Source organism: Schistocerca cancellata, chromosome 5 (genome assembly GCF_023864275.1).
Source record: "Schistocerca cancellata isolate TAMUIC-IGC-003103 chromosome 5, iqSchCanc2.1, whole genome shotgun sequence".
Lineage (NCBI taxonomy): Eukaryota > Metazoa > Arthropoda > Insecta > Orthoptera > Acrididae > Schistocerca > Schistocerca cancellata.
Window position 1 is genome coordinate 64,739,816 of NC_064630.1, and position 27,294 is coordinate 64,767,109.

Below are 27,294 nucleotides of genomic sequence, written 5' to 3' on the forward strand. Positions count from 1 at the left end.
ATAAATGTAAGCAGTGACAGTTACACCTTGGGGAAGCAATCTGTAGTACACCACACTGTTTCTGTCCCATCAGACATCTAACATTATCTTTTGTGGCTGCACATAGGCATTTGTAGAGAGTTGCTCCTTTGTTTGGGCACAACCATTCCTTTCTTTTCCTTATGTTAGCATAACAACACCATCTCTTGTCACCAGTAACAAGTAGGATAGTAATCATTGGTGCTGTTCATGAGGCAACTGACGATGAGCAAGTAGTTGTGCACATGTGGCTACCTACTGATTTTTGCGATTTTGTATGCGGTACCAACACAACCAATTTTTTAACCTTCCTCATTGCATGAAAATGTTGCACGATGGTCAAATGATCACAGTTCATCACACTTGCCAGTTCTTGAGTACACTGATAATTAAAATTGTGGATTAATGTGTTCAAATGATCTTCAAACTCTGAATGTCTTCCTGGACATGGAGAGTCACTAATGTCAAAACAGTCCTCCTTAAAACAAGAAAACCATTTTCCTGCTGTGCCCCATTCAATGGCATTATCCCCATACACGACGCAAATGTTCCTGGCTGCCTCCAGAGCTGTCATCCCTTAACTGAACTCAAACAGTAGACTATACTGGAAATGTTCAGATTTCTCCAACTAGCACTCAATTTTCTAAGGGCCATGGCTCTACTCTCTATCTCCAAATGACAAAATGACAATACATAAACCCAAATAGCAATAGTGAACTACAAACAAAATATGATGATAAACAAAGCCACAGCAACTGTGAACTTTTGCAACAACCCAGTATTATTCATCTGTGACATAAGAGATCAACTTGACAACCATCTTTGCATCATTTAAAGAAGTGACTAATTCCAGTGACAGAAAAAAAAATTGTATATCACCACCACAGGGCAATAGCAGTAACAGTCTCATGTTCGAAGACTGTGGCACGTATCCTCACGACGATGACGTGGCATCACTCTTGACATTCTACTGTAGCTTTCTGCAGACTATTACATGAATAGCAACAGAACCAGGAAATGTACTGAACCACATTTCTCATAAAAAAACTAACTTTTTTGACAGACTATCAGGAATGACACAATCAAATGCCTTGATAAGTTGCAAAATGTCCTAACTGGTGATATTTTTATCAATAATTTAAAAAGTTTATTATATACTTGGTGATTGAGTAAATGTCCAATATTAGTTCACAAGCAGATGCTTCTACACCCTTATCTAAAAAGAAATTACATATTTCTTTATTTATGAATCTATAGTCAGTTCTAAGAGGAAACACTATTTCTCCACAAAGTATCTGCATGAATTAATTTATGACCATTTACTTTAATATTTTCTATCCCTTTGATTACACAGTGCTCAAACAGTAAGATGTTACCGCTTCAGTGGAGTGATGTGTATTCTTAGTAATGAATGATATCGTGAAAGAAAACTGTAAGACAAGTTATAGAGGACAGCACAAATCTTGTGTGGCTTTGTTATTTTATTTGCTTGTGGAGAACCATACTGAGTAATGATGCAGGTCTTCAAGATGTGGCCAGCAACTGTGGTAACTTCATGAGATGATGTATCTGTATATGAGGTATCTGTATGAGCTCATAGCATCACTAGCCTACTTTGGAGAAACACAATGCACTCACAGAATATATCACTCTGACAATGGCAACGAATAATGAATGTATGTAAGACGACAAACCTAGACTCTACAGTTTTATTTATTTACTTATTTATTTTTATTATGTCATGGAGTCTATTTGTTTATTTATTTATTTATTTATTTAGCGTATGGCTCATAACATCACAGTAAAAATTACAGAGACAACACGATTTAAAAAAAAAAATCACATATGTATAAACAGAGCAATAAATAACAGTTTGCATATAAGGACACCGCCAATTGTAAATTTACACTCACAGAAGAGCAATCACAAGCAGACGTCCAGCTTAGATAATAAATAGTCGATTGCCTCTTGGGTCGCCATTAGGAAATCCTGTGGGTCACCCTCGTATGCCCTTAGTGGGCATTCCTGCACGATGTGTTTGATCGTCTGTCTCTCAGCGCCACAGTCGCAAGCGGCCGAAGGAAGTTTACCCCATCTGTGTAAGGAGTCGGCGCATCTCCCACAGTTGGTTCTGATGCGATTAAGAGTTGACCAAACTTTTGGTTTACTAAAGAAGCATGGCATACTGTGGCAGTTTACTGCTGTTCTGCTCTCCCATTCCTCTTTCCATCGGTCATTTATTTTAAAGTTGGTTTGGTGCAGAGCCTGTGCGGTCTTTAGTGGAGGATGCCTAGACCGGAGTCGGTTTCCTTGGATGTCTTGAGTATTTTCATGGATTTGTAATTGAGGGTTGGTCATGATTTTTTGAAAATATTAAGCAACAGTGGGCAGCACTGCAGCCAGAGATAATAAATGTGGACTCCTTTAAAAGAACTACACTGAGTGATGAACAGTGGACTACTTGAAATAACTGCACAGAGAAAGAAGATTTCTAAGAACTTCTGGACGGGACAATGGCATGATTTATATCACAGAGCAATAGACTTTTGTGAGTAATCTAGGAAAATTATTCTGAAAAAAGAAAGGGAGATGAACTTTTGTAATCATATGTGTACCGGTAAAAAATAAGAATTTTCAAACTGGTTGAACTGGCAAAAGTAAAGGACCAACAAAACTTGTATCTTAGGTTTAGTAATAAGAAAGAAAAAACAGCTTATGTTTTAATGAAAATAAACATTTAATTTCAATTGCAATATCACCTTACACAAACCGAAATCTCTTCATTTTTTGAATATATATTCTTGCTCAAAGCACTAGCCTGAGAAACAAAGGAAACTGTTGGCAGACATGTACAATATGTAAAGGTGGGCTCCAGATGAAGGAACGAGACTGAACAGTCAGGTGCAGTGTTAGTCAACAGAATCAGACACAGCTGTGAGAGGCAGACTGTGCAACACAAGTGCCAGTGGTGTGGACACTGTCTATCCTTGTTGATGGTAGACCCACTAATAAATAAAAACAATTATTTATCACGAGAGTTATGCAATAGCATGACTTGTCTTCAAGATGGAATGAGGACTGCAGTAACTTCATTAAGAGAAACTAACCACGTGGATGTGATACAGAAGCACCATATATCACTGACCTTCATTGGAAAAGCATATCATCCTCAGAATAAATGAAGGCAAATATGAGAATAATTGTTTTGGTGCTGAAACAAATGAATTAATACATCAATCTGTACTGCCAATCTTAATTCTGAGCCTGTATGTAGTGTTTCCAAGTTATGTACCATGACTGAAGTCACATAAGATAATAATCAAATAAGGAGAAAAAGGGAAAAAGCATTGTAATCTTTAATCCCTGTTATCAAGGAAAGTCAAATCCAAAGTCTGGAAAGCAAAAGAACAGTACAAGCACGTGCATAAGCATCTGAGGTGTAATTCTTCCCATGCTCCATCTTCTGAGACTCGAATGGCAAGAATCCTTAGAAAGTGTCACAGTGGAAAGTACCCTTTCCATGACCATTGGAGGGCTTGCAGAGTATAGATGTAGATGTAGAGATATCACTGGTGAAATTTTGCATTTTTGTCTGGTGAAACTGCCTTACTTCATTTTTTCGAATACATATAATAATATGAGGACAATCTTTTGATTCCTTCATGGTACTAGCAAATTCCTTTTCATTGCTCACACATATTATTATGGTTACTATAGAAGTCTTCTGCTGTTTTCATATGTTTCTTTCCCCTTAGAGAGACTTCTTTCTCAGAATTTTAGTTGTTACAGTCACAGGTTTTCTTCTAAATTTCCATTTCTTAAAAAAATGTCATATTTCAATGAAGGTTTTTGATAAATTTATTTCTAAGTTTTTAACAAATCTATTGCTTTGTCGCAATTATACCATGGATAAATGGTGCTATCCAATACCATTGTGGGGCAACTGTGGTGCACAATGAGCCACAGATGACCAGAGTGAATGACAGCTGTGGGATGTGTATGGACGGGCAGGCAGACGTGCAACTAACGAGCAGCTGACCACACAAATGAACCAAGGGGCTACCAACAGTGTTTCCTCAACAACCATAGCCACATATGGGCCTTTTCACCAAGGGCCTGATTCACACACCCACGCCGATGCTGTTCATCAGCTGTGAAGGCTGGAGGTTGCTTGCCAATACCACAACTGGATATCCACTAAGTGGCGACAGATGGCCTTTCCAGACAAATCATGTTTTATGCTCCATCGGATAGATGATCGCTGGCATGTATGGCATGAAACATTTGAAAACAAACACCTGCAACAAATGTCTGAAGGCTCCAAGCCAGAAGAGTGAGTGTTATGGTCTGGAGACTGTTTTTGTGGCACTCCCTGGGTTATGGCATCCTGGAAGGCACAGAGGATTAACTCAATTATGCATCTATCCTTGGGACCATGTCCAATTATACGTGTAGTTTGTTCTTCCTCGTCACAATGGCATTTACCAGCAGGACAATACAATGTGTCACACGGCTCACATGTACACCTGTGATTCAAAGAGTGCCAGTACGAGTTTACTGTAATCCCCTTGCCGCCGTACTCCCCAGATTTAAAACCAATGGAGAATCTTTGGGATGACCTTGGTCAGGTTATACTTGCCACTTATTCTCAACTGAGAAACCTTGTGCAGCTGGCAGTGATACTAGTGCCAGCATGACTCCACTTTCCTTTTGATACCTTCCAGAACCTCACTGACTCTTCCTGCATGTCTTTCCCAGAAGTCAACACAGCAAAAGGTGGTTATTCAGCTTTTGACAGGTGGTCACATTAATGTGACTGGACTCTCTCTCTCTCTCTCTCTCTCTCTCTCTCGCTCTCTCCCCCCCCCCCCTCCCTGTGTGTGTGTGTGTGTGTGTGTGTGTGTGTGTGTGTGTGTGTGTGTGTGTGTGTCTTAATTTGTGATGTGATGGTAAGCACCACAACCCCATATTAGTGTTCCTGATGCGGAAAAGAAAACCAAAACTGCAAATTTTGGGATTTGGTATAATGGGGTTTTCGCTGCCATTAAAGCAGAAGTATTGCATTCATACTTCTAAAATATTCAGAAAAGCATTAAAATAATGTTGTAACAAGTTTAAACATCAACATCTGCACCCCTGCCAGACGCTTGGAAGGTCACAGTACTAGAACCTCTTTTTTACAAGTCAATCACTGTATCACTTGGGCAAATGTCTAATGAGGGACAAATTTTCCTCAGCTATTTTCTATTTCTTTGGATATTTACAGAATCATACTTCTATTTTTTGTGAAAAGCAGCTGTGATAACAAATTTTGACATACAAAAATCTTAAGACACATGTATTCTTTTATAACCCATAGTATGCCTTCTTTTTATCTAATATAATCATATTTTTATAAAATTTCTGTAATATCAACTGCAATGGTTTATGCGTGTATGTATCAACCTCCAATGACCGAATAAGAATCTTATTGTGTCATAACGTTGTGTGGGAATAAGCCACCAATTCATATTGTGCTATTCATATTTACGTAACTATTCTTTGAAGGGGAAAATCTGTGTATTGGATCTCAACTTAAACCTGGATAAATGCCGTAGACAGGGAGTGTTGTACCAAGCCTTCCCGGAATGCTGTTGAACTAGCAGCCCAGCGATAATGGATACAGTGGAGGCTTTTGTTTCTCTTTATGGCCTCAGAAATGTTACCTAGTCAAAACTAGTTTAATGTTTCAAACATTTACGTATGTTGTTTATATGTGATTAGATATTGCTGTAAAATATGAATCTTCTAATAACTCTGAAGAGAGCCCTTAACTGCACCTCAGTGAGGATCCTGGGAACCAACCAAGTTAGATTCCAATATCCAGTCCAGCGGATTATGTCATGCAACTGCTGGTGCCTATAAGGCAGAATGCTTTATGGGTAATAAATATGGATGGCCTGATAATGCTCCAAGTTCCTGAGAGATTATATATTCCTGCTCAGGTGAAAGAGTATTGAGATTAATAGAATGAGGGAACTCAAACAATGACTTCAGGCCACATGGCACGAGCAGCAGTTCCAGTGCCTGCTTCTTGCTAAATTTTTTTCTATTCACGTGAGCATCAAACTGCAAATTCCAAGAAAAAAAAATAGGAAGTACACATTATGGGAACAGAACAGACAAGTGCACTTTTGAAACTCACGGCAAACAGAAAAGAAGTAAATATGTACAAAACTGAGCAAATTAGTTACTCTAGTTTAGCTTAAGAACAGATGACATCAAATGCATCAGGAGTTGCTGACATGGCATCCTTGAGGCTGTCAATCAGGACAGGAATATATGTGTTGAATTGTCTGGACCTAAACATAGATACACAGGCTACACAAAACTGGGGTAAGTATACAAAGCTATTTTCTCAATGGAAGAAACTAGCCCCTGTCAAATGTCACAGTCGAGCAACCCGCAACTGAAACACACACAGGACATCACTCAGAATGTATTTTGATCTGGCATTTGTTTTCCAAAATTCAGCTTAAAATTCAGATACATTGTTGCTGTCCTCCCATGGTTTTTCACTTTGACGTTCTAAGTCACTCACTCTATTTATTAAACCAACTCCTGTATTTTTGACTGTCTGAATTTTACTATGCAATTGGACTCTAAAGTCACAAGAGCACAGAGGACAAACATATCCAAGGAACACATGCCAGTTCGAGAAAGTCTCAGCCTGCCAGCTGACACAAGCCCTATCTAAAATATGGTGTAATATTCTGGGGAAATGCTCCAACTGCTCTGAGCACATTCAGAATCCAGAAGAGAGCAATGAGGATTATTACTGGGAGCAAACCCAGAGACTCCTGCAAACCCATCTTCAGAAAGTTGGAAATCCTTACACTCCCTTGCCTCTACATTCTGGAGACTCTAAAATTCTTCAGAAAACATGTAGTGCCAACTGACCCCAGAGTCGTAAAAAATAGTGAAATACATGAACACAACACCAGGAAAAACGCAAACCTGCATGTTATACGTACAAACACTCAACTGTGTAAGAAGGGAGTTTTCCACATGGGCCTCCAGCTGTTCAACGATCTTCCCACTAGTATTAAGTCCATCGAAGACAACATAAAATTTAGCAAAGCCGTGAAGTCATATTTGTTGTGTCACTGTTTTTACTCTGTAAATGAATACTTAGAACAATAATCTTGCTGTGTGTTAAATTGAAAACATTGAGCAATATAATACATTAGGATACTATAGGCTTATGTTAATACATGTTAACAATGTTAAATGATATTTTCCGACATCTGCAACACACTGTGTACCATCAGATCACATGGAATAAATAAATAAATAAATAAATACAAACCCAATAACTCTGATCATAATTACACCAAATTACTATCATTAATATGATGAGGTTAATTGACTTCATAATGATTTGATAGATCTGACTGCACTCAATTTATTATATTTTAAACACAAGTAAGGATATCTCCACATGCCTAATCACACTTGCTCTGCATCTGCATTCATTGACTGAACACCGTTTGAATCGACTTTGTCACTGCTGGTAGGTTCTTCATCGCCGACTTTCAAATTAAAGTCATTCCCTGAATTACTAAATAGTATCAGTTTAATAAATTATAAATTCATAACTTTAATACCTGATCGTGCACAACATGTGGCAATTGGTATCTGTACACTATGTACGAGTGTAGTAATATTGTGTGCTTTGTGTACATATTGTTTGCAGCTTTATATGAAGGGACTTCAAAAAGTAAGTTACACATTCCTACAGCTGGCTAAGTAACTTTTACTGAGTGCTGCACTACACTTGAGTGTGACACAGTTCATGACTATTTTTTGTCACATTCACTTAGTCTCTGTAAACAATGGTCGGAAAGCTCTACCAATTGTTCAATTTCTCAATGAAAGAAATCCACTATATTGTCAAGAACCCATTCACAGACTGATATGTTTGCATAAAAGATTGAAATTGCAGACTGAAACATCTGGACTGTGTGGTGGATGCTTCCAAACTTTTCATCTAAAATACTGAAGCAAAGTTCATTGTGGTGTGGCATCGTCATGCACGAGAACAACACCTTTCGTGATTTTCCACACCTTCTGTTCTTTATGGTGTTACACAGTGACATCACTGTTGTGTAGTATGAACTGGCAATAATGATTGTGCCCTTTGCCATATACTCTGTGTATAAAACTCCCTCCTAGTCATCTAAAATGGGGACCATGACCTTCCCTACTGATGATACAACGTTGCATTTCTTCTGCACAGGTGAAGAGTTATACCTCCATTCTACAGATGCTGTCTTTGTTGCAGGTGTTAAACATCAAATATGTGTCTCATCACTTGTAATGATGCAGTGTAGGATATCGTTGCTTTCCCAGAGTAGCATTCAAACAAATGCAGGGATGCCATAAACCTCGCACTTTCGTGTGCAAGTGACAGTAATTGCAAAATTCAGAATGTGCACAATTTCCAATACTGCAGATTATCTCAGATGAAGGAATGAGCACTTCCTACTAAGATGTGCATGTGCTGAGCAATGTCTGTGACATTCACTCTGTGAATGCTGCAAATTGTTTCCTCAATTACCTGGGCACTGTTATCTGTGATCAATGATAATGACTTTCCTTCCCAATCAGCATTGCCCACATTTATGTGGCCTTTATCAAATTGTTGGCACCATTTCACTATGACTGGGTGTGACATTGCATTTGGTCCGCATACCACCAGAATTTCATTGCGAATCTGTGTGAAGTTTAGATGTTTGGCACACAAGATTCATACTGTCCCACACATTTCAACTTTTGAATATGTTTCCAATTGCTGCATAATTTCATTCACACACTGTGATACACTTATCTTATCCATACGGCAGCAGGACATTTCTCCTTTTCTCTGTGCAATATCATATTCCATGACTTGTCCTGCATTATAGAACTTCCTTTGTACAGAATGCAATCTGATAGTACCAAATAAAAATCAAATCAAATCAGTAATTGTTCCCTGACTGTACACCTATGTACTGATTATCTTTGTTCATAGTAAACCCTCATTTATTTGTAGCAAATCAAATTCAATATGATTACAACAGGAATCAAAATAATTTTATGCTGCCTACTCATCATTTAAAACTTTGTACTAAAATTCCACAGTATATGAGTATGAAAATTTATAACAAAGTAAAACGGAAAGATTTGCACAGTATTGCTCTGGGAAAAAAACTTGTGTGGCAGAAATATTATTATTCAATTGAAGAGGTCATGGAAGGCAATCTGAGAATTTGAGAAGAGAACACATACTTCAGACCACAGTTTGTTACTTTAAAAATTCATCAATTACGTATCTAGTACAGTGTATTATATAGTTATAATAGAAGGAAACATTCCACGTAGGAAAAATATACCTAAAAACAAAGATGATTTGACTTACCAAATGAAAGTGCTGGCAGGTCGACAGACACACAAACGAACACAAACATACACACAAAATTCAAGCTTTCGCAACAAACTGTTGCCTCATCAGGAAAGAGGGAAGGAGAGGGAAAGACGAAAGGATGTGGGTTTTAAGGGAGATGGTAAGGAGTCATTCCAGTCCCGGGAGTGGAAAGACTTACCTTAGGGGGAAAAAAGGACGGGTATACACTCGCACACACACATATCCATCCACACATATACAGACACAAGCAGACATATTTAAAGAAACTCTTTGTCTTTAAATATGTCTGCTTGTGTCTGTATATGTGTGGATGGATATGTGTGTGCGTGTGTGTGTGTGTGTGTGCGTGCGTGCGTGCGTGCGCGCGCGCGAGTGTATACCCGTCCTTTTTTCCCCCTAAGGTAAGTCTTTCCGCTCCCGGGACTGGAATGACTCCTTCCCTCTCCCTTAAAACCCACATCCTTTTGTCTTTCCCTCTCCTTCCCTCTTTCCTGATGAGGCAACAGTTTGTTGCGAGAGCTTGAATTTTGTGTGTATGTTTGTGTTTGTTTGTGTGTCTGTCGACCTGCCAGCACTTTCATTTGGTAAGTCACATCATCTTTGTTTTTAGGTGTATTATATAGTTAATATTTTAAGAAAATCTATAAGCCAATATTTGTGTTTCGACAAGTCACCTATACATCAAAAGTCACTAAAGCATACTCACATAAGTTTAAAATATTATTGCTTAAAAATGTAGAGAAAACAAAAAAAAATATATATATATATACTCACTTTCCCAGTCAAACTGTTGAGTTTAGTTTGAAGCAGTATTAGCTGCGATCTCCAGTACTCATACCTACAAATTATGACTTCATTTTATACAAGCAAGTCTGCAGGCTCTTTTTTGTGCAAAACAACTTTAAACTGCATCAGTTTTACATATGAAACTATACACAAATGAAGAAAAAACATCTCATAAAATGAACTTATAAATCATGTAAACATCAACACTAACAGTGTGCTTTAGAGGTGTTGATCCACAGAGTTTAATACTCAGACTACACAAAAGGCATGGTGACAAAGAAGGTGCTGCAAGATGGTTCCACTAAACTATTCAACTGTTAGCAAATTTACAGCTATCTCAGCTTGGCACCTGATAAAAGTGATGGTACATCTCCAAAGCTGTGCATAAAATGGCATATTTTGATCTGCTGCACACATAGCAATTATATGGGTTCTACCGTAGTCTACCACACAACTTTAGAAACACAACTGATGATAATTAGCGAGAATTCTCTCAGAAAAATCACACGGTTCACTTACTAATGTAGTATCAGAATTTAATGAGTTACAAAATATATTACAGGACAGTCAGATTCCCCTAAGGTCTGATATTACAATGCCTCACATGCCGATCTGCACTTTTTTGCTTCACACAGACATGAGGAATGACGTGGATACTACTTCCACTTATAATTCTGTTCAGATAAGCTACTGGCACTCAGAGAAAAAAACAAGCCCAAGTCAATTTTTGTAAGACCTGTGGGAAATTTCAATCAAGGGCAACCTTGTTGCTTGATATTAACTCAAACATATACATGACATGGTTAACAGATCTTCCGTTTACTGATATTCTGCAAAATGTGTACACCCGAATATGCCAGAAGGAGTGCAAAATATGTGCCACTTCCAAACTGATGTAAGTCAGTTTCTAAGAAAAACTCCCTTACTCAAACACAGTTACAGTAAATGCAACCATTCATGCAGAGCACAAAACCAAATGAGACAATGTCATAAGTCTGGGAAGAAAAAATGTAAAGAAGAGAAAGCGCACTGCACGCCAGTCCAGATTAAGCAAGATGGACTGAGGAAACAGCACGACGTTGAGAAAGAGGTTGTACATTGGAATATGAACAGACACTAAGACTTCTGGTATTAAAACACTTTTAAACTAATTTCAAGTCAGCACGAAAATTAAAAAGGCACTACCGATGATAAATTTTCCATTTTTGTTTGATCCTTTTAACAATATTCAATAAAAAAGCCTTACATTTGAAATATGAATATTCACAGAGTCAATGTACTTACGATGCATGTTTCATTGCCATTACCCATTGGTTAACGTGGGACTCAGATCGGCCAGAAAAGAAATGCTTTTTCTCTGGATCATCACGAAATATCAATGAAAATGAAAATGGTACACCTGTACTAAGTTCATATTGGACATTTGAGTTTTCCAGGATGATGACACCCAAAGGCTATAACAAGAGAGAAAAAAATAATTGTAACATCATTGTATTTATAGATTTAAATGGGTATTTTTTTAAAAAGGAACATTTAGTGCTGATATATTCAACAACAATTAATTCCACAAAAATATTTATTTGGAAAACATACATTGGCTTTTCAGTAACAGATTCTCTCTATATATCATTCCCCGCTGCCCTATATTTTACTTCAATTTTTGATCGGAACTACATGTTTAACACAGCACAAAGTCAAAAATATTATATATTTGCCAAATTTTGTGCATATGAAAAGCACCTGGCCTCTTATCCTCTGGCAGCCGCCATGGACATTTAATTGTATGATTGCAGTGTTATTGTGAAATTCCAGTGGGTACCAGAAGTGAAGTCCACAGGAATGTCACTCTTTACTACTACGAGACACCAATTTGTCTGCAATTCCATAACAAAATAAATTAGTCGAAAAGGCCTTCTTGCATAACAAAGTGTATCTTCAATTTAGTGGCAACAATGTAGGGCAAAACCTGAAAATCAATTTGGTGCTTTCACAAGTGGCCCTGGCCTTTGACAGGACTGGAGTAGGAGGAGGAGGTGGTGGTGGTGGTGGTAGGATGAAGGGGGCACATAGTACATCTGGGTCTCCTGCAAGGATATGAGAGAGGAGTCATGAGGTAAGATGGTGTTGGAGCAGGGGGTGGAGTAGGGGTGGACAAGGATATTGTGTCAGTTCTGTGGTTGGTGGAATACCACTACAGGAGGGATGGGACAGGTATTGGGTAGGATTTTCCTCATTTCAGTTCACAATGAAAGGTAGTCTAAACTCAGCAAGAATGTGATCCAGTTGCTCCAGTCCTGACTGGTACTGAGTCACAAGAGCTCATTTGTGGCTGGACAGTGGGTATATGGGAGGTGGTGGGTGATAGGAGATAAGGTATGGGAGACCTGTTTCTGTACAAGATGGGGAATGCAATTGTGGTCTGTGAAGACCTCACTGAGACACTTTGTATATTTGGCGAGGGACTGCTTGTCACTACAGATGAGACTATGACGACCATGTGTGGCTAGGAAGTATGAATGAAAAATTCTTTATGTGGAATGGGTGGCAGCTGTCAAAGTCAAGGTATTGCTGACATTTGTTAGGTCTGATATGAAAGGAGGTACTAATGTAACCATATTAGAAGCAGAGGTAAACATCAAGGAAGGTGGCTTGTTGGGTTGAGAAAGACAGGGGAAGCAAATGAGGGAGAAAGTGCTGAGCTTTTGGAGAAATATGGATAGGGTGTCCTCATCTCAGTCCAGATCATGAAGATGTCATCAATGAACGCAAACTAAGTGAGGGGTTTGTGATTCTGGGTGGTTAGGAAGGATTCCTCCAGGTGGGCCTTATATAGGTTACCATATGATGGTGCAATGCTGGTGCCTATTGCTGCACCACAGATTTGTTTGTAGATGATGCCTTCAAAGGTGATGTAATTGTGGGTGAGGACATAACTGGTCATGGTGACTACGAAGGCAAGTGTAGGTTCGGAATCAGTGGGGCATTGGGAAAAGTAAGTTCAGTTGCAACAAGACCATGTTCATTAGGAATGTTAATGAAGAGAGAGATGGCATCAAAAGTAGTGAGGAGGGTGCTGTCTAGTGAAAGAACAGGAACTGTGGAGAGACATTGGAGGAAATGGTTGGTGTCTTTTATATAGGCTGGTAGGTTACAGGTAACAGACTTAAGGTGTTGATCCATGAGAACAGAGATTCTCTCAGTGAGGACACAGTAATTGGTGATATTGGGATGTCCTGGGTTTATGGACTTTAGGAAGCATGTAGAAGGTAGGAGTGTGTGGAGCAACAGGGAGGGGTAAAGAGAGGAGAGAGAGAGAGAGAGAGAGAGAGAGAGAGAGAGATTCAGGGGAGACGTGGGATGGACCTAAGCACTTGAGGTGAGACTGAGGATCCTGTTGCATTTCTGGAATGGGGTCACTGTGGCAGGGTTTGTGAGTGGGCAAATGTGACACCTGGTAGAGTCCTCCCACCAGGTAATCCCTGCAGTTCAAAACCACAGTGGAGGAGCATTTATCAGGAGGTAGGATTACAAGATTGGGATCATTTTTTAGGTGGCAGATTGAGGTTGTTTCTGTGGATGTTAGGTACATGCTTGGAAGAAGGCCCTTTGGCCGACAGCTCAAATGTATTGCAGTCTTTCTGTTATGCCTGTCTGCAATTCAAGCATCTCCTTTATATGGTGAGTAGCAATCTACCCTTTTCATAACACTTGTTATTTCATCCTGGATTTTCCATTGTTTAATGCTATCAGCTTTCTTTCCATCCTGTAACCCAGTACTGATTCCCTTTGTACTATTCTGTAAAACATTAATTTAGTCGGTGTTCACCCTTTCCTTTCTCTTTTCTGTGTTTTTCCTGTTGTCTCATCTGTTCAGACCTCACAACTATATGACCATGCTGACTGTTAGTGCAGCATCTCAGGTCCCATTTCTTTTACATGCCTTCGGTGTCATATGAACTTGTTTATCTCAAACTATCAACTGCCCATCCCCCCCCCCCCCCCTCTCTCTCTTCTCATATCCCAGCAGACACATACCAACACATCTAATCCATTCAAATCTGCTGTATCTCCCCGCCCCCACTGTACATACTCACCCACTAACCTGCATCCCCATTACCGTTTTCTTTCTTTATTTTTGAACTAATTGGGTTTCCATGTTGATTTTCGTAAGTTTTTGCATTTAATTATCAGCTCTCCCTCAGGTTTCACCTATTTTCCTCTTACTTCATATGTTCTGTCACTGTCATGATTTTCCCATGTGTTTTTGCATATTTTGCATATTTTTGCCAGTTTTTCACACATTTTTAATGGAATTTACTTATTTTTATGCGTTTTTATCTGTTTCATGGATCCTTGCTCCTTCCATCTGTGCCACTACAGAAAAGTTTTCTTATCCCTACCTAGACTCAGTCCCACATACTGTTCTTGTGTTGTTGCCTAGTTCATGGAACCCCCCAAACTGCATTACCATCAATTTACCTATCTTCTTCCAATATTCATTCAGTCTATAGCCCTTGCCAACCTAGTCTGTAAATCCACATAAATCGCACCCAAACCTCCTTTCAATACCTCCTCTCCATCCTGCCCTGCAGCCCCAAATTCCTGCATCCCAACTCTTACACTGAAACTCTTGCCCTCCACGGAACTTTAACAGAATGCACAAAGCCACCTGAAAAGACTCTACAAGTTGCTCACCTCCTACTCCTGCCTTAGATTACCACTACTGATCACCTCTACAACCCCCCCCCCCCCTCCAAAAAAAAAAATCACCTCATACACATCAAAACCTGCCTCGCAGACATGCTACATTCCCCACATCCTTAGAAACTCTGTCCCACCACCACACAGAATCCAGAAGCTAAACAGACCCGAAACACATTTATGAACCATCCCACCAGAACACTTAGTGCCACAGAAGTATCAGTCTTTCCAAAGGCCTTACCTTTTCCCCAACTCCCAAATTGAATCACGCTGGACTTGTTAAAGAGCTTCTCCCCTTCTCCCTGAGCCTACAGTGGAAACACTTTTTTTGCCACCAACTCTCCCAGTCAGACTCAACCTGAAACCAATATTGAATCCTGTCTTACTCAGTTCACTCCTCCATCCAACTGTAATCAACCCCCGCACTGCACCCAAATCACTTCCTGTTAACATTTCAGAATTTCTTAATCTCAAATCTTTCTTCATCACCATTCCCCAAATCCCTCAACATGGAAACTGATGTTACACCCTAAGATAGAACATCAATCTGCCACCTAAAAAATTATCCCAACCTTATAATCCTACCTCCTGACAAGGCTTCACCACTGTGGTTTTTAATAACAGGGATTACCTGGCAGATGGCCTCTACCAGCTGTCAGATTCACCCACCTACAACCCATGCCACAGTGACCCCATTCCCGAAATCCAATAGAATCCCCAGTCTCTCCTGAAGTCCTTAGGTCCACCCCTGTCACTTCACACACTCCTCTTTTATATGCTTCCTACAGTGCATAAACCCAACTACTCAGGACATCCCATTATCATCAATTACTGTGCCCTAACTGGGAGGACCTCTGTTCTCATGGATCGACACCTTAAGCCTATTACCTGTAACCTACCATCTATATAAAAGACACCAACCATTTCCTCCACCATCTCTCCACAGTTCCTGTTCCTTTACAACACAGCACCCTGCTCACTACTGTTGATGTCAAATCTCTCTACACTAACATTTCTAATGCACGGCCTTGCTGCAACTTAACACTACCTTTCCCAGTGCCCAACTGACTCCCAATCTGCAGCCTCCTTCCTAGTCACTATGACTAACTGTATCCTCATCCACAATTACTTCACTTTGGAAGGCATCAGCTACAAACAAATCTGTGGTGCAGCAATCGGCACCAGAATTGCACCATCCTATGATAACCTATATAAGGCGTATCTAGAGGAATCCTTCCTTAGCATCCAGAATCCCAAACCCCTCGCTTAGTTCACATCTATTGACAACATCTTTGTGATCTGGATGAGAGTGAGTGCACCCTATCCACATTCCTCCAGAAGCTCCACACTTTCTCCCCATTTGCTTCACCTGGTCCTTCTCAACCCAACAAGCCACCTTCCTTGATGTTGACCTCCACTTCACTTCAAAGATGGTTACATTAGTATCTCCACGTCAGACCAACAAACTGTCAGTAATATGTCCGCTTTGACAGCTGACACCAATTTCACACCAAGAATGTCTCTTCCATACAGCCTAGCCATCCATGGTCATTTCATCTGTAGTGACAACCAGTCACTCTCCAGATATACCAATGGTCTCAGTGAGGTCTTCACAGACCAAAATTACCTTCCCTATCTTGTACAGAAACAGATCTCCCATGCTTTATATCTCTTATTGCCCACCACCTCTCACATTCCCACCATCCAGCCACAAATGAGCATGCCCACAGAAACTCAGTACCAGTCAGGACTGGAGCAACTGTATCACATTCTCTGACTACCTCTCAGTGCCCAGAAATGTGGAATACCCTACCCACTATTCTTCCCACCCCTCCCACAGTGGTATTCCTATGCAAAATTATTATCCATTCCTCTCTAGCTCTGTTCCCAACCCCCTGCCTCATGCCTCACATCCCTGCAATACACCTACATGCAAGACCTGTCCTACACATCCTACCACCACCACCACCACCACCACCACCACCACCACCACCACCAGTCCAGTCACAGGTATCACCTACCCCATCAAAGAAGATCTGTGAAAGCAATCATGTGATCTACAAACTACGCTGCAATCACTGTGCTGCTTTCTACGAGGGTATTACAATCAACAAGCTGTCTGCGTGGATGGCCACAAACAAACTGTGGCCAACAGACAGCCACACCACCAAAGGTGGTGACCACGATGCCCATGACATGCTTCACTTCAATAATTGCTTCATAGCTTGCCCATCTGGGCCCTTCCTACCAATACTAGCTTTTATGAATTATGCACGTGAAAACTCTCCCTGCAATACAGCCTACATTCCCATAACCCGCCCTGGCCTCACCCTTCCCTAGTTCCTGTCCTTCACCCACCTGTCCCCTTCCTCACTCCCATTCCACCAGTATGCAGCCTTCTATCCCACCAATGCACCCAATAGTCCTTTCCCACCCGACCCCCTATTTCTCTCCTATTCCACTCCTCCCTCCCCCCCTCACCATATCTTCCAATTGCACCTAGCATCCCTACCCTGCTCCACCTCATCCCTGCATGTTCCCACAAACACCACTACACCCACCCCACCCCTACCCTGATATCTCTCACCCTTCCCATCCCTGCTTGCTCACAGGGTGCTCTCAGTGGCCAGACACAATTGTCATATGTGTGTGCGAGTTGTGTTTGCATGAATATAAACCATGGAAATCACTCTGATTGTTCTTTCTGCATCTCAGTAACACAACTTTTTGAATCAGGCATAAAAGATTCTGCATTTCATGGACAGAACTTTGATAGTTGCCTTTTCCTTTTTTTTTTTTGTCAACACATGGCATTCACTCCCACTGTGGGTGTGATCATAATGTTTTGGCTCCTTAGTATACGTATTAGGAGAGAAGCAGCTACTTCAACGGTAGGACTAACAACACTTACCCACTGTTTTTTCTATTATTCAATACTACTTATTCGTGAAATACACTGGCCTCTGATTTCAGAGAACATATCAGTTCTCTACATACTTGAAAATTAAAAACATAATATGAAGTGGAGATGAAAAGGGAGAGGGAGACGAAGGGGGAAGAGAAATAGTGTGAAAGGGAGTGGATGTAGAGAGAGAGAGAGAGAGAGAGAGAGAGAGAGAGAGGAGGGGAGTGGGGACAGAGGAAGAAGACAGTACACAATTTGGACAGAGAAGGAGTAATGTGGACAGAAGAAAGAAGGGAAAAGGACAAGGTAAGCTAAGGCAGTGGGAAGAAGGTGTTTGTGGAGGTTTAGGCAAGGGGGATTGCAAGACATGTCTTTTATGCTTTATCCTCTGTAAACCTCTCATCTTTTTGTGCAGTCACCGAGTCATCTGTCGAAAGAGACTTGCCCGTTTCCCACTATGCCATCCTTGCGCCCTTCCCTACCCCCTCGCTACCTCCATCAATCCAGGTAACTCCTTTCAATAATCGATCACCAATAATCAGTCTCACCATAGCTACAAGAGCATACATTTGTGTGTGTGTGTGTGTGTGTGTGTGTGTGTGTGTGTGTGTGTGTGTGTGTGTAGGGGAGGGGGGCGGTGTATGTGAGTGTGTGTACTTCTATTAAAAAAAGAACAAGAGCTCAGAATCTAAAGTGAAAACTGTTTCTGTTAAGTGTTTCTGTGTTCCACAGATCAGTCCTCTACAGGTTTCTTCTGACCGAAGTTGTCTTTAGACAGTAAATATAGTAACATACAAGCATAAGACTCTAAGGACCCCCCAAATAGATTTTCACAAAATTTCCAATTACCAACTTCGCGTAATGTTCTCACTGTATGTTTTTGTAGGATAAATACTTTCTTTAACTTAGTTACATGATCCCAGAAGAAAATGCAGTAGGGCAGTACTGAGTGATAGTACATTAGGTGTCGAGTAAAACTACAAAATGGGAGAGATTTCTACAGCAAAGTGGGCAGGATTGAATTTTTTGGCTCACTTAACCATGTATTTCTGCCATGTCCATTTACTATCCATCTGGATGCCTAAGAATTTCACACATGGAGCTCCATCCAATTTGTGTTCGTTGATATCTACTTATGGTATCCACAAGTCATTTTTATTTGTTTGTAACTGTATAACACAAGTCTTTGTGAGATCAATGGTTAAGCTGTCTAGTGTGAACCAGTTTTAGGACTATTCCAATATTATTCTGGCTGTGTCTGCCATGCATGTACTTGGGCACTTTATCAGTATACTTTTATCATCAGCGAACATCAGTTCTAGAAGATTCACAGTCTCTGATAAATAAATTATGTAGGTCAGTTATTATAACTTATTCCTATGGTTTACACTAATTTTACATTCTTATGTAAATTGTTACATATACATAAAAATATACAGTACAAAAAGAAACATTATAAAAAAGCAAAGACTTGAAAATTTTGTATCCGAATATCTAGATCTCTTAACCATTCCACAGATTTTCGTGTCACCAAGTGCAGTTCATTGAGGAAATTTTTGTAATAAACATTCTTCTATCAGGTGCCGTGTAGTCTGTACAGTGATTGCACAGTTGCACGACGTGGCACCCTTGAACCCTCAGTTCTACAAACAGGCATCACATGTTGATTCAGAGGTGTCTGTAGTTTCCTGGGAAGACAAAATCTATTTACACATTTTGTAGAATCAGTAATAAGGTAAGAATTTGCTGGAGGAAACTTCTGGCAAATCTCTCTTTACTGTTGACACAGATCACATATACGACAGGTGCATCTTGACATGGCCAGAGTGATTTTGTGGATGTAAGTCTGCCGACAGGTAGATTCTGTAGCTGGTGATACATGAGTGATTTCTGATGAGTAGCACACTTCTGGAACATTCTTGCGGCTGATGCTTCTCATCCGACTGATGGTAGTGCATCATTACACAATACAGGCAGCCATGGAAGTAGTGTCAATTTAGTACAAACTAATTATTTTCATTGTCCCCAATTTAGTTTAACATAAACTATGCATGCATGCATGTGCACTCTTTTTCCTTACTGGAGCACAGTACTCTTGTTGTAGTGTAAACCAATGCCAATGTAGTTACATGAGCTACGTGTGGAATGTCAGGGTTTGCAACCGATACTGGCCCAGCTAGTTTTCTAATAATATCAATTCTGGTATTCACTTTTTTGCTGTATTTTCTGTTCTTGAAAGTAAGATCAATAACATCATAGTGGGACATCATAGTTAAAGAATCCTGTGTCCAAATACAGTCTTATTTATTTGGTATTATTTGTTAATGTGATCCCTGTGTTCTGTTTTAAGACACAGCTGCACCCTGAAACAGGAATGCCTTTAATGCCAAATTTTACTTTCCCTTGTAGAATTTTGTTATTTATATGAGTGAAGGCTTCAATAGGGTTACACAAAATTCCAACAGGGTACTTATTCTTTGATTGATCATCTAAAGTTCCTGCACTGAATTCCAGTTCTTTCTTATATTTTGAATAAAAATATTCAGCAATGGCAGAACAAGATTTCTGTTGTTCATAGGTCTCATCGGATTAGGGAAGGACGGGGAAGGAAGTCGGCTGTGCCCTTTGAAAGGAACCATCTCGGCATTTGCCTGGAGCGATTTAGGGAAATCACGGAAAACCTAAATCAGGATGGCCGGACGCGGGATTGAACCGTCATCCTCTCGAATGAGAGTCCAATGTCTAACCACTGCGCCACCTCGCTAACTGTTGTTCAGAGTTTCCAGCAAATTATATCTAGTCCTTAGCCAATTTTCATTGATTTTATGACAACATATAGTAACATAATGGCGGTCATATCCTGAGTTAAAAGGAAAAAAGTGCTTAAAATGAACACTGTTTATTTTAACCAATAACCTTGCCAGGATATGACAACAGAATTAACTGTTAAATGTAATTTGAACAAAAAAATTACAAGAAAATTAAAGTGATGCTAGGCTGTAAAGGAAGTAAAACATTATTTTAAAAAAAAACATTTACTTTATGAACAATCAGCTTTTTGGAGCAGACATAAATAAAAGTGCATTATCTATTTCAATAAGAAATTATACTTTTTGCAAAGAAAGCTAAGAACAAAACTTTAATACAATTTGAGCAACACAATAATGCAAGGAACAATAATAGACTAGTATAATAAGGACACATACATGAACATTAAGTGAAGTCGTTTATAATTATAGAACTACTTCATTCTGGGAAACTCCTTTCTCAGACTTTCCACGAGTTTTGTTTTCAGGAACAATAAGATCAAGATCAATCTCTCTCTCTCTCTCTCTCTCTCTCTGATATGTCACATTGACAGAGCTTTTTTGGTTGTGTACCCAATGTCCACATTCTCAGGTTGCAACAGATTTATACCGTCATTCAGATCTATTTTGAAGCTTGTCTATTTACAGAAAATTTTTTGATTGGCAAATTTTCTCATTAATTTGTTAACCGTAGACAGTCGGAAAGTATAGAAGAAAGTAGCTAAGGGAGCAGTGATTGAAATTTAGGCAGAAACTACTCACTCAACTTGAGCAGCCACCGAATGAAAAAAGGCAAAATGAGCTATCAGCATCTTGTCCCTTAATGACTTGCATATTACTTAGTAGCTTACTAATTCCACTAGTGACCTTAGGTTTCAGTTTTAACTCCTCCTGTTCCTTTTTTACCCTTTCTGCTTCCTTTATACATTCTTAAACAGCAATTAACATTTGCTGAGCTCAGACTGACACCATTTTATTTTTGAACCACCAAAAGGCACAACACTGCTGCAGGGAAACAGAGGTGCTTGTAATATTGTTGAAATTGGCTTAGCAAGAGGGAATGTTTTTAAATAGATCATATAAAGCTCTCAGAAACTGAACAAGGTTCTAACAAACACTAGTACAACCTCTCTCAACAGCGTCATGCACTGTGTGTAAGACACATGTTACAAAGTCCATAGACATGGGATCACCTGCATTACCCTCACCTTTAAGCTTGCTTGTTCTCTTAGGAATGCCTTATTAAGATCATGGCCATCCATAGACACCTGAACAACTCAACTTTTCAGATTTACCTTAGGCTGAGATACACATGCACCAAATGCTTGAACTAATGTCGACAGTTTTTTTCAGTAACTGTAAAATTTTACCATGAGTGAGAAGTGTGGGCTTTGTTGTAGGTTTGTGAGTAGTGGGTTACGGTGTGGGATTTGTTCAAAGTATTTTCATTGGGGGGAATGCAGTGGGAAAGCCAGCGGGAATTCTAGCGAGATCGTCTCCTGGGAATGCAGGATCTGCAGTAGAGATAAGTTGATAGAGGAGCAGGAGCGTAAGATCTGTGCCCTTAAGGTGCAGTTACAATGCACAAAGAAGGAACTGCATAGGCTGAGGAGAGTTAAGGGTGGTGGGGAATGGGAACTTGCAGTTGGCAAGAAGGCAGCTAGGAGGAGGAGGAAGAAGAGGAGGAGGAGGAGGAGGAGGAGGAGGTGGTGGTGGTGGTGGTATTCAGTTTTACTTTGCGTATATGCAATAGATTTGACCAACTATCAGTGTTGAGTGCAGAGGAGCCTCTTGTAGCTGTAGGTGTAGGAAACATGCAGCAGTGCTCAGCAATTAGGAGGCCTATGTCAGTCACGAAGTCTAACAGAAAGAAGAAGGTTCTGCTGCTAGGTAGTTCACACAGTAGAGGCGTGGGCCAGCAGTTGCAGGAAGTGTTGAGGAGGGAATACCAGCTCACCATCATTGTGAAGCCTAGAGCAGGGTTGGCTCAGGTGACTGACAGCATAGGGGAGTTATGCATAATTTTACGAAGGAGGATCAGGTAGTGATAGTGGGTGGAGCAGGGAATGGTCTTGATAGGGATGGGGAATATGATGAAGATGGTGACCTGGTAAAGATAGCAACTCAAACTGGTTGCACTGATGTGCTTTTCATGCAGGGAGGTGCTGAAGGCAGAGGGCATGGGTCACATTTCAGTGGTGCCAGTTGGGTATATCCGTAGATCAGCTTTCACTAGCCATGACCTGCACCTCAATAGGTACTGGAAGGGGAGGCTGGCAAAGCTTAGGTGATAGTGTAGTGGGGGTCATGGGATAACTCATGGAAAAATTCCTGTAGCAGTTGGTGTTAGAGCTGTGCCTCTTTTAGATTGAAGTCAGCTGATAGGTATACCTTCTTAAAGGAAGTCCCTCTAACTAAGGCCTCACCTTCAGTGGACATCATGTTTCCAAGTAGAGAAGGAATTAGCACATTTCATCAAAATGTAAGAGGTATTAGAGATAAAGTTAGTGACTCTTAAATTATCAGTATGTCTGAGCACCACTTACATAATTTGGCAATTCAGAGGTTTCCTTTACCAGGATACAGATTAGCTGGCTGTTTTTCACTGAGTTCCTTGTGGCATGGGGGAGTAGCTATGTATGTAAAAAACAGTATTACGTTTGAGTCCATAGACATATCACAGCACTGCACTGAACAGATATTTGAATGTTGTTGAGGGGCAGTTGAATTTAGTGAAACTAAACGTCTAATTGTTGTCGTTTACGGGTTCCCTAATTCTGACTTCAGAGCATTTCTGCTCAAGCTAGAGGGTTCTTGATTCACTTTATAGGAAGTACTAAAAATTAGTTATATGTGGTAATTTAGTATACGATGGAGCAAGAAAAATGATGTTTGGAGATCTCCTAAATTCATATGCTCTCATGCAGACTGTTTTTTTTCCAACTAGGGCGCAGGGGAACAGTAGCATAGCCATAGACAATATTTTTGTTCATTTTTCATTACTAGATGGGCATTCTGTTAGTAAACAGGTGAATGGCCTTTCAAGACCATAATGCACAAATTTTAACACCAAAAGGCTTTTGTACTCAAATGAATGTCACATATAGCTACAAATTATGTAGGAAAGTTAATCCAAGAGCAATAGAGAGTTTTTTTAAAACCCTATCCAGGAACAAGAGTGACAGAATGTTTATAGTGCCGATAACATAAATGATAAATATAATGCTTCCCTTAACACAGTTCTCATGCTCTTTGAGAGTTGCTTTCCATTAGAACATTCTAAACGGGTAATGGGCAGCCCGGGTGGCTGACTAGTGGGATAAGGATATCATGTAGAACAAAGCGGGAATTATATCAAAATGTTGGAAGTTGGCACAATCAGGCTGCAGTAGCTGGGTCCAAGGGAAAGTAATAAACTCTTCCTAGCGAGCATGTAACCATTGGTAAGTTACGTCGAATGAGAACCACAGCAGCATTCGAAATGTTAGTCAGTGAGGACAGAAGTCATGCAATGCATTGCCCCTACTGCCCTAGTCCCCACTCATCCTCCAGCCACCTGTGATGCACTGTTCCCATTGCAGGCTTTAGCTCAATATTAACTAAACCAACTGCCACAACCAAAAGCCCAGTGGCTACTTCTTAGTGCTCTAATTACACTATGTTATGCCTTCCACTACAGATCTATAACCAACCTTATTCACACACAATCTGCAATCAGATCAGTAGCTGCTGGCATGCTGCAACAATACTTTTTCAGTATATATGCAAATGTATCATGCCTAGTATCCCTGATTCAAAACAAATTGATCTAAAAAAGCTACAAATTCCCCTAAATTCACACTTTGCAATCACATCGTGTCAGTAAACAAGGCAAAACGTATAATTGAACAGATATACATGTAAACCACACGAAATAGTCTTCATGTCTTGGTCACATCACAGTGCAAGGACATAAAATCACGGCAAAACAACCATTGGGGAAGTATCGCCAGACTGCAGTGACAGGCTATACCAACAACAAATGTCTGCTCGGCTTGGCTCAACCAGGCTGGGTTGGGCTGGCTGGCCACTGGACTGGACTGGACTGAGTGAGAGGAGGGGTAGGGGATACCTAAACACAGGTGGCAGCCAGTCACACAGCATTGACCTGAGAGGGGGAGGCAAACAAAGCTCTGCACTGAGCCACGCAGGAGGCAAAAAAATGCCTATATCCTAAACCAAATCAGGTACCATGCCTTTACATAATTTTACAGCAAAATGCAAAGATTTCAAGAAATCTTCAGAACAAAAAAATTCCCCAAGTTTTCCAGGACAATGGACCGCCTCTTATCAAAGAGACTGGAGGATCGGTTCGAGGTACAGAGCACCCTCTTACCTTTGTGGTGGGAAAATGCCCTTAAAGGCAGAAGAATCGACAATAATCTACAGCATGAGGATCATAAGGTAATGAAAACCACTGCATTAGAGATACATATGTATATCCACAAGAAATCTGCACTATAGCTGAGTGTCATGATGGTTTTACCATTGGCATAAGATTCCAGATTTGTCCCACATTTGAATCTCCAGAAGGTGACTGCCAAGGAGGAGGTGATCATGAGAAAAAGGCTGAAAAACCAACCAAGGGGTAACATTCTAGAAGTTGGAGTGTTGAGTGCCATAATTCTGAATATGGCAAGAAAGTTTGAAAACCTGAACAAAAAAATGCAGATGCTCAATTTAGATATGCTGTAAGTCAATGAAGTGAAATGGAAAAAAGATAAAGATTGCTGGTCAGATGAGTATAGGGTAATATCAAAAGCAGAAGAAAATTATGTAACAGGATCTTTAAGAATAGGAAGGTAGAACAAGGAACTAGTTACTGTGAACAGACCAATGGCACAATAATTTTGATTGGAAACGAAATAAAACCAACACCAACAACTACAGTTATACATGCTGAAGTCACAAGCAGAAGATGAAAAGCTAGAGAGAACATATGTCAACACTTAATCGGTAATTCAGTACACAGAAGAAGATGAAAATCTAATAACCATGGGCAATAGCAAGCATACGGCTATAGAGAAAGAGAGAGATTCTGAATGAAACTCATTTGGCAATCAAGAGACCAAGGCATGAAAGCTTCAATAACTACCATAGCAGAATATTATTAAATGATCTTTCACAAAACACAAAGAAATTCCAGTCATGTGTGAGGACTGTTACTGGCACCAAGTTAGTGTACAGTCACTCATTGACAAGACTAGAACTGTAACTGAGGGTAGCAAAGCAAAAGCAGAAATGGTTACCTTCATTTTCCAGTGTTTCTTTACAAAAGAAAACCAAGCAATGTTGCCCCAACTTAATTCTCATAATACTGACAAGCTGAGTGAAATAGATATAAATGTCAGTGGTATTGAGAAACAGCTGAAATTAATAATTCCTATCAGATTCTCAGATTCTCTATCCAATTTGCAGCTGAGTTAACCTCACTGTTAACTATAATATACTGTAGATTCCTTGAACAAAATATTGTGCCCAGCAGCTGAAAAAGCACAGGTCACACCTGTCTACAAGAAGGGTAGTAGAAGTGATCTACAAAACTATCATCCAATATCTTTGACATCCATTTGATGAAGAGTCTTAGAACACGTTCTGAGCTCACACATAATGAGGCATCTTTAACAGAATTACCTCCTCAATGCCAACCATCACAGATTTCGAAAACATAGGTCACGTGAAATCCAACTCGCGTTTTTCTCACATAATCTCCTGAAAGACATGTATCAAGGCAGGTAAATACAATATTTCTCCATTTCCAGAAAGCATTTAACTCAGTACCGCACTTACACTTATCAATAGTAGGATCACATGGGGCATTGGACGAAATATGTGAATGGACAGAGGATTTCTTGATAGGAAGGAGTAGCATGTTGCCTTGGATGGATAGTCCTTGCCAGATGTAGAAGTATCTTCGGTCGTACCACAGGGAAATATGTTGATAAGATTCCTAAATGGTGCAATGTCTGGCAGCTTGCTTTGAATGTACAAAAATGTAAAATTTTGCACTTAACAAAATGAAAAAAAAAAAAAAAAATTCCACAGTATCATATGAACATAATATTAGTGAGTCACAGTTGAAATCTGTAAACTCATATCTGGATGTAGCACTTAGTAGGGACATGAAGTGGAATGATAACATATATTAAGTCATGGGTAAAGCAGGTAATAAACTTCAGTTTATTGGTAGAATGCTAGGGAACTGCAATCAGTCTACAAAGAAGCTTGCTTACAAATCTGATGTGTGACCCATCCTAGAACACTGCTCAGGAGTGCAGGACCTGTACCAAAGAGGACTAGCAGGAGATACTGAATGCATACAGAGCCGTGGGAGAATCACCGTTATGTTGAAGGAACTGAACTGCCAAACTGTTGAAGACAGACAGAAACTACAACAAGAAAGTCTGCTAACAACGTTTCAAGACCCGCTTTAAATAACAACTCTAGGAATATACTACGAACCCATACATATTTGCTCTCATCTGAATCATGAGAATAAGGTTAGTTTAATTACAGCACACACAGAGGCATTTAAACAACCAGTTTTCCCACATTCCATATGTAAATTGAAAGAGGAAAAAGCCATAATAACC

General features: G+C 40.0%; 1 protein-coding gene across 1 annotated transcript in view; it reads right to left on the reverse strand.

Annotated features, from left to right (window-relative positions):
• Positions 1–27,294, reverse strand: part of LOC126188836 (pleckstrin homology domain-containing family J member 1-like) — a 75,308-nt gene that overhangs the window by 12,461 nt on the left and 35,553 nt on the right. Inside the window, exons 3-4 of the mRNA XM_049930453.1 lie at positions 11,534–11,703; positions 10,238–10,301 (exon numbers count right to left, since the gene is read on the reverse strand). Coding sequence (XP_049786410.1) covers positions 10,238–10,301; positions 11,534–11,703 — 234 coding nt within the window. The remainder of the gene's footprint in view (positions 1–10,237; positions 10,302–11,533; positions 11,704–27,294) is intronic.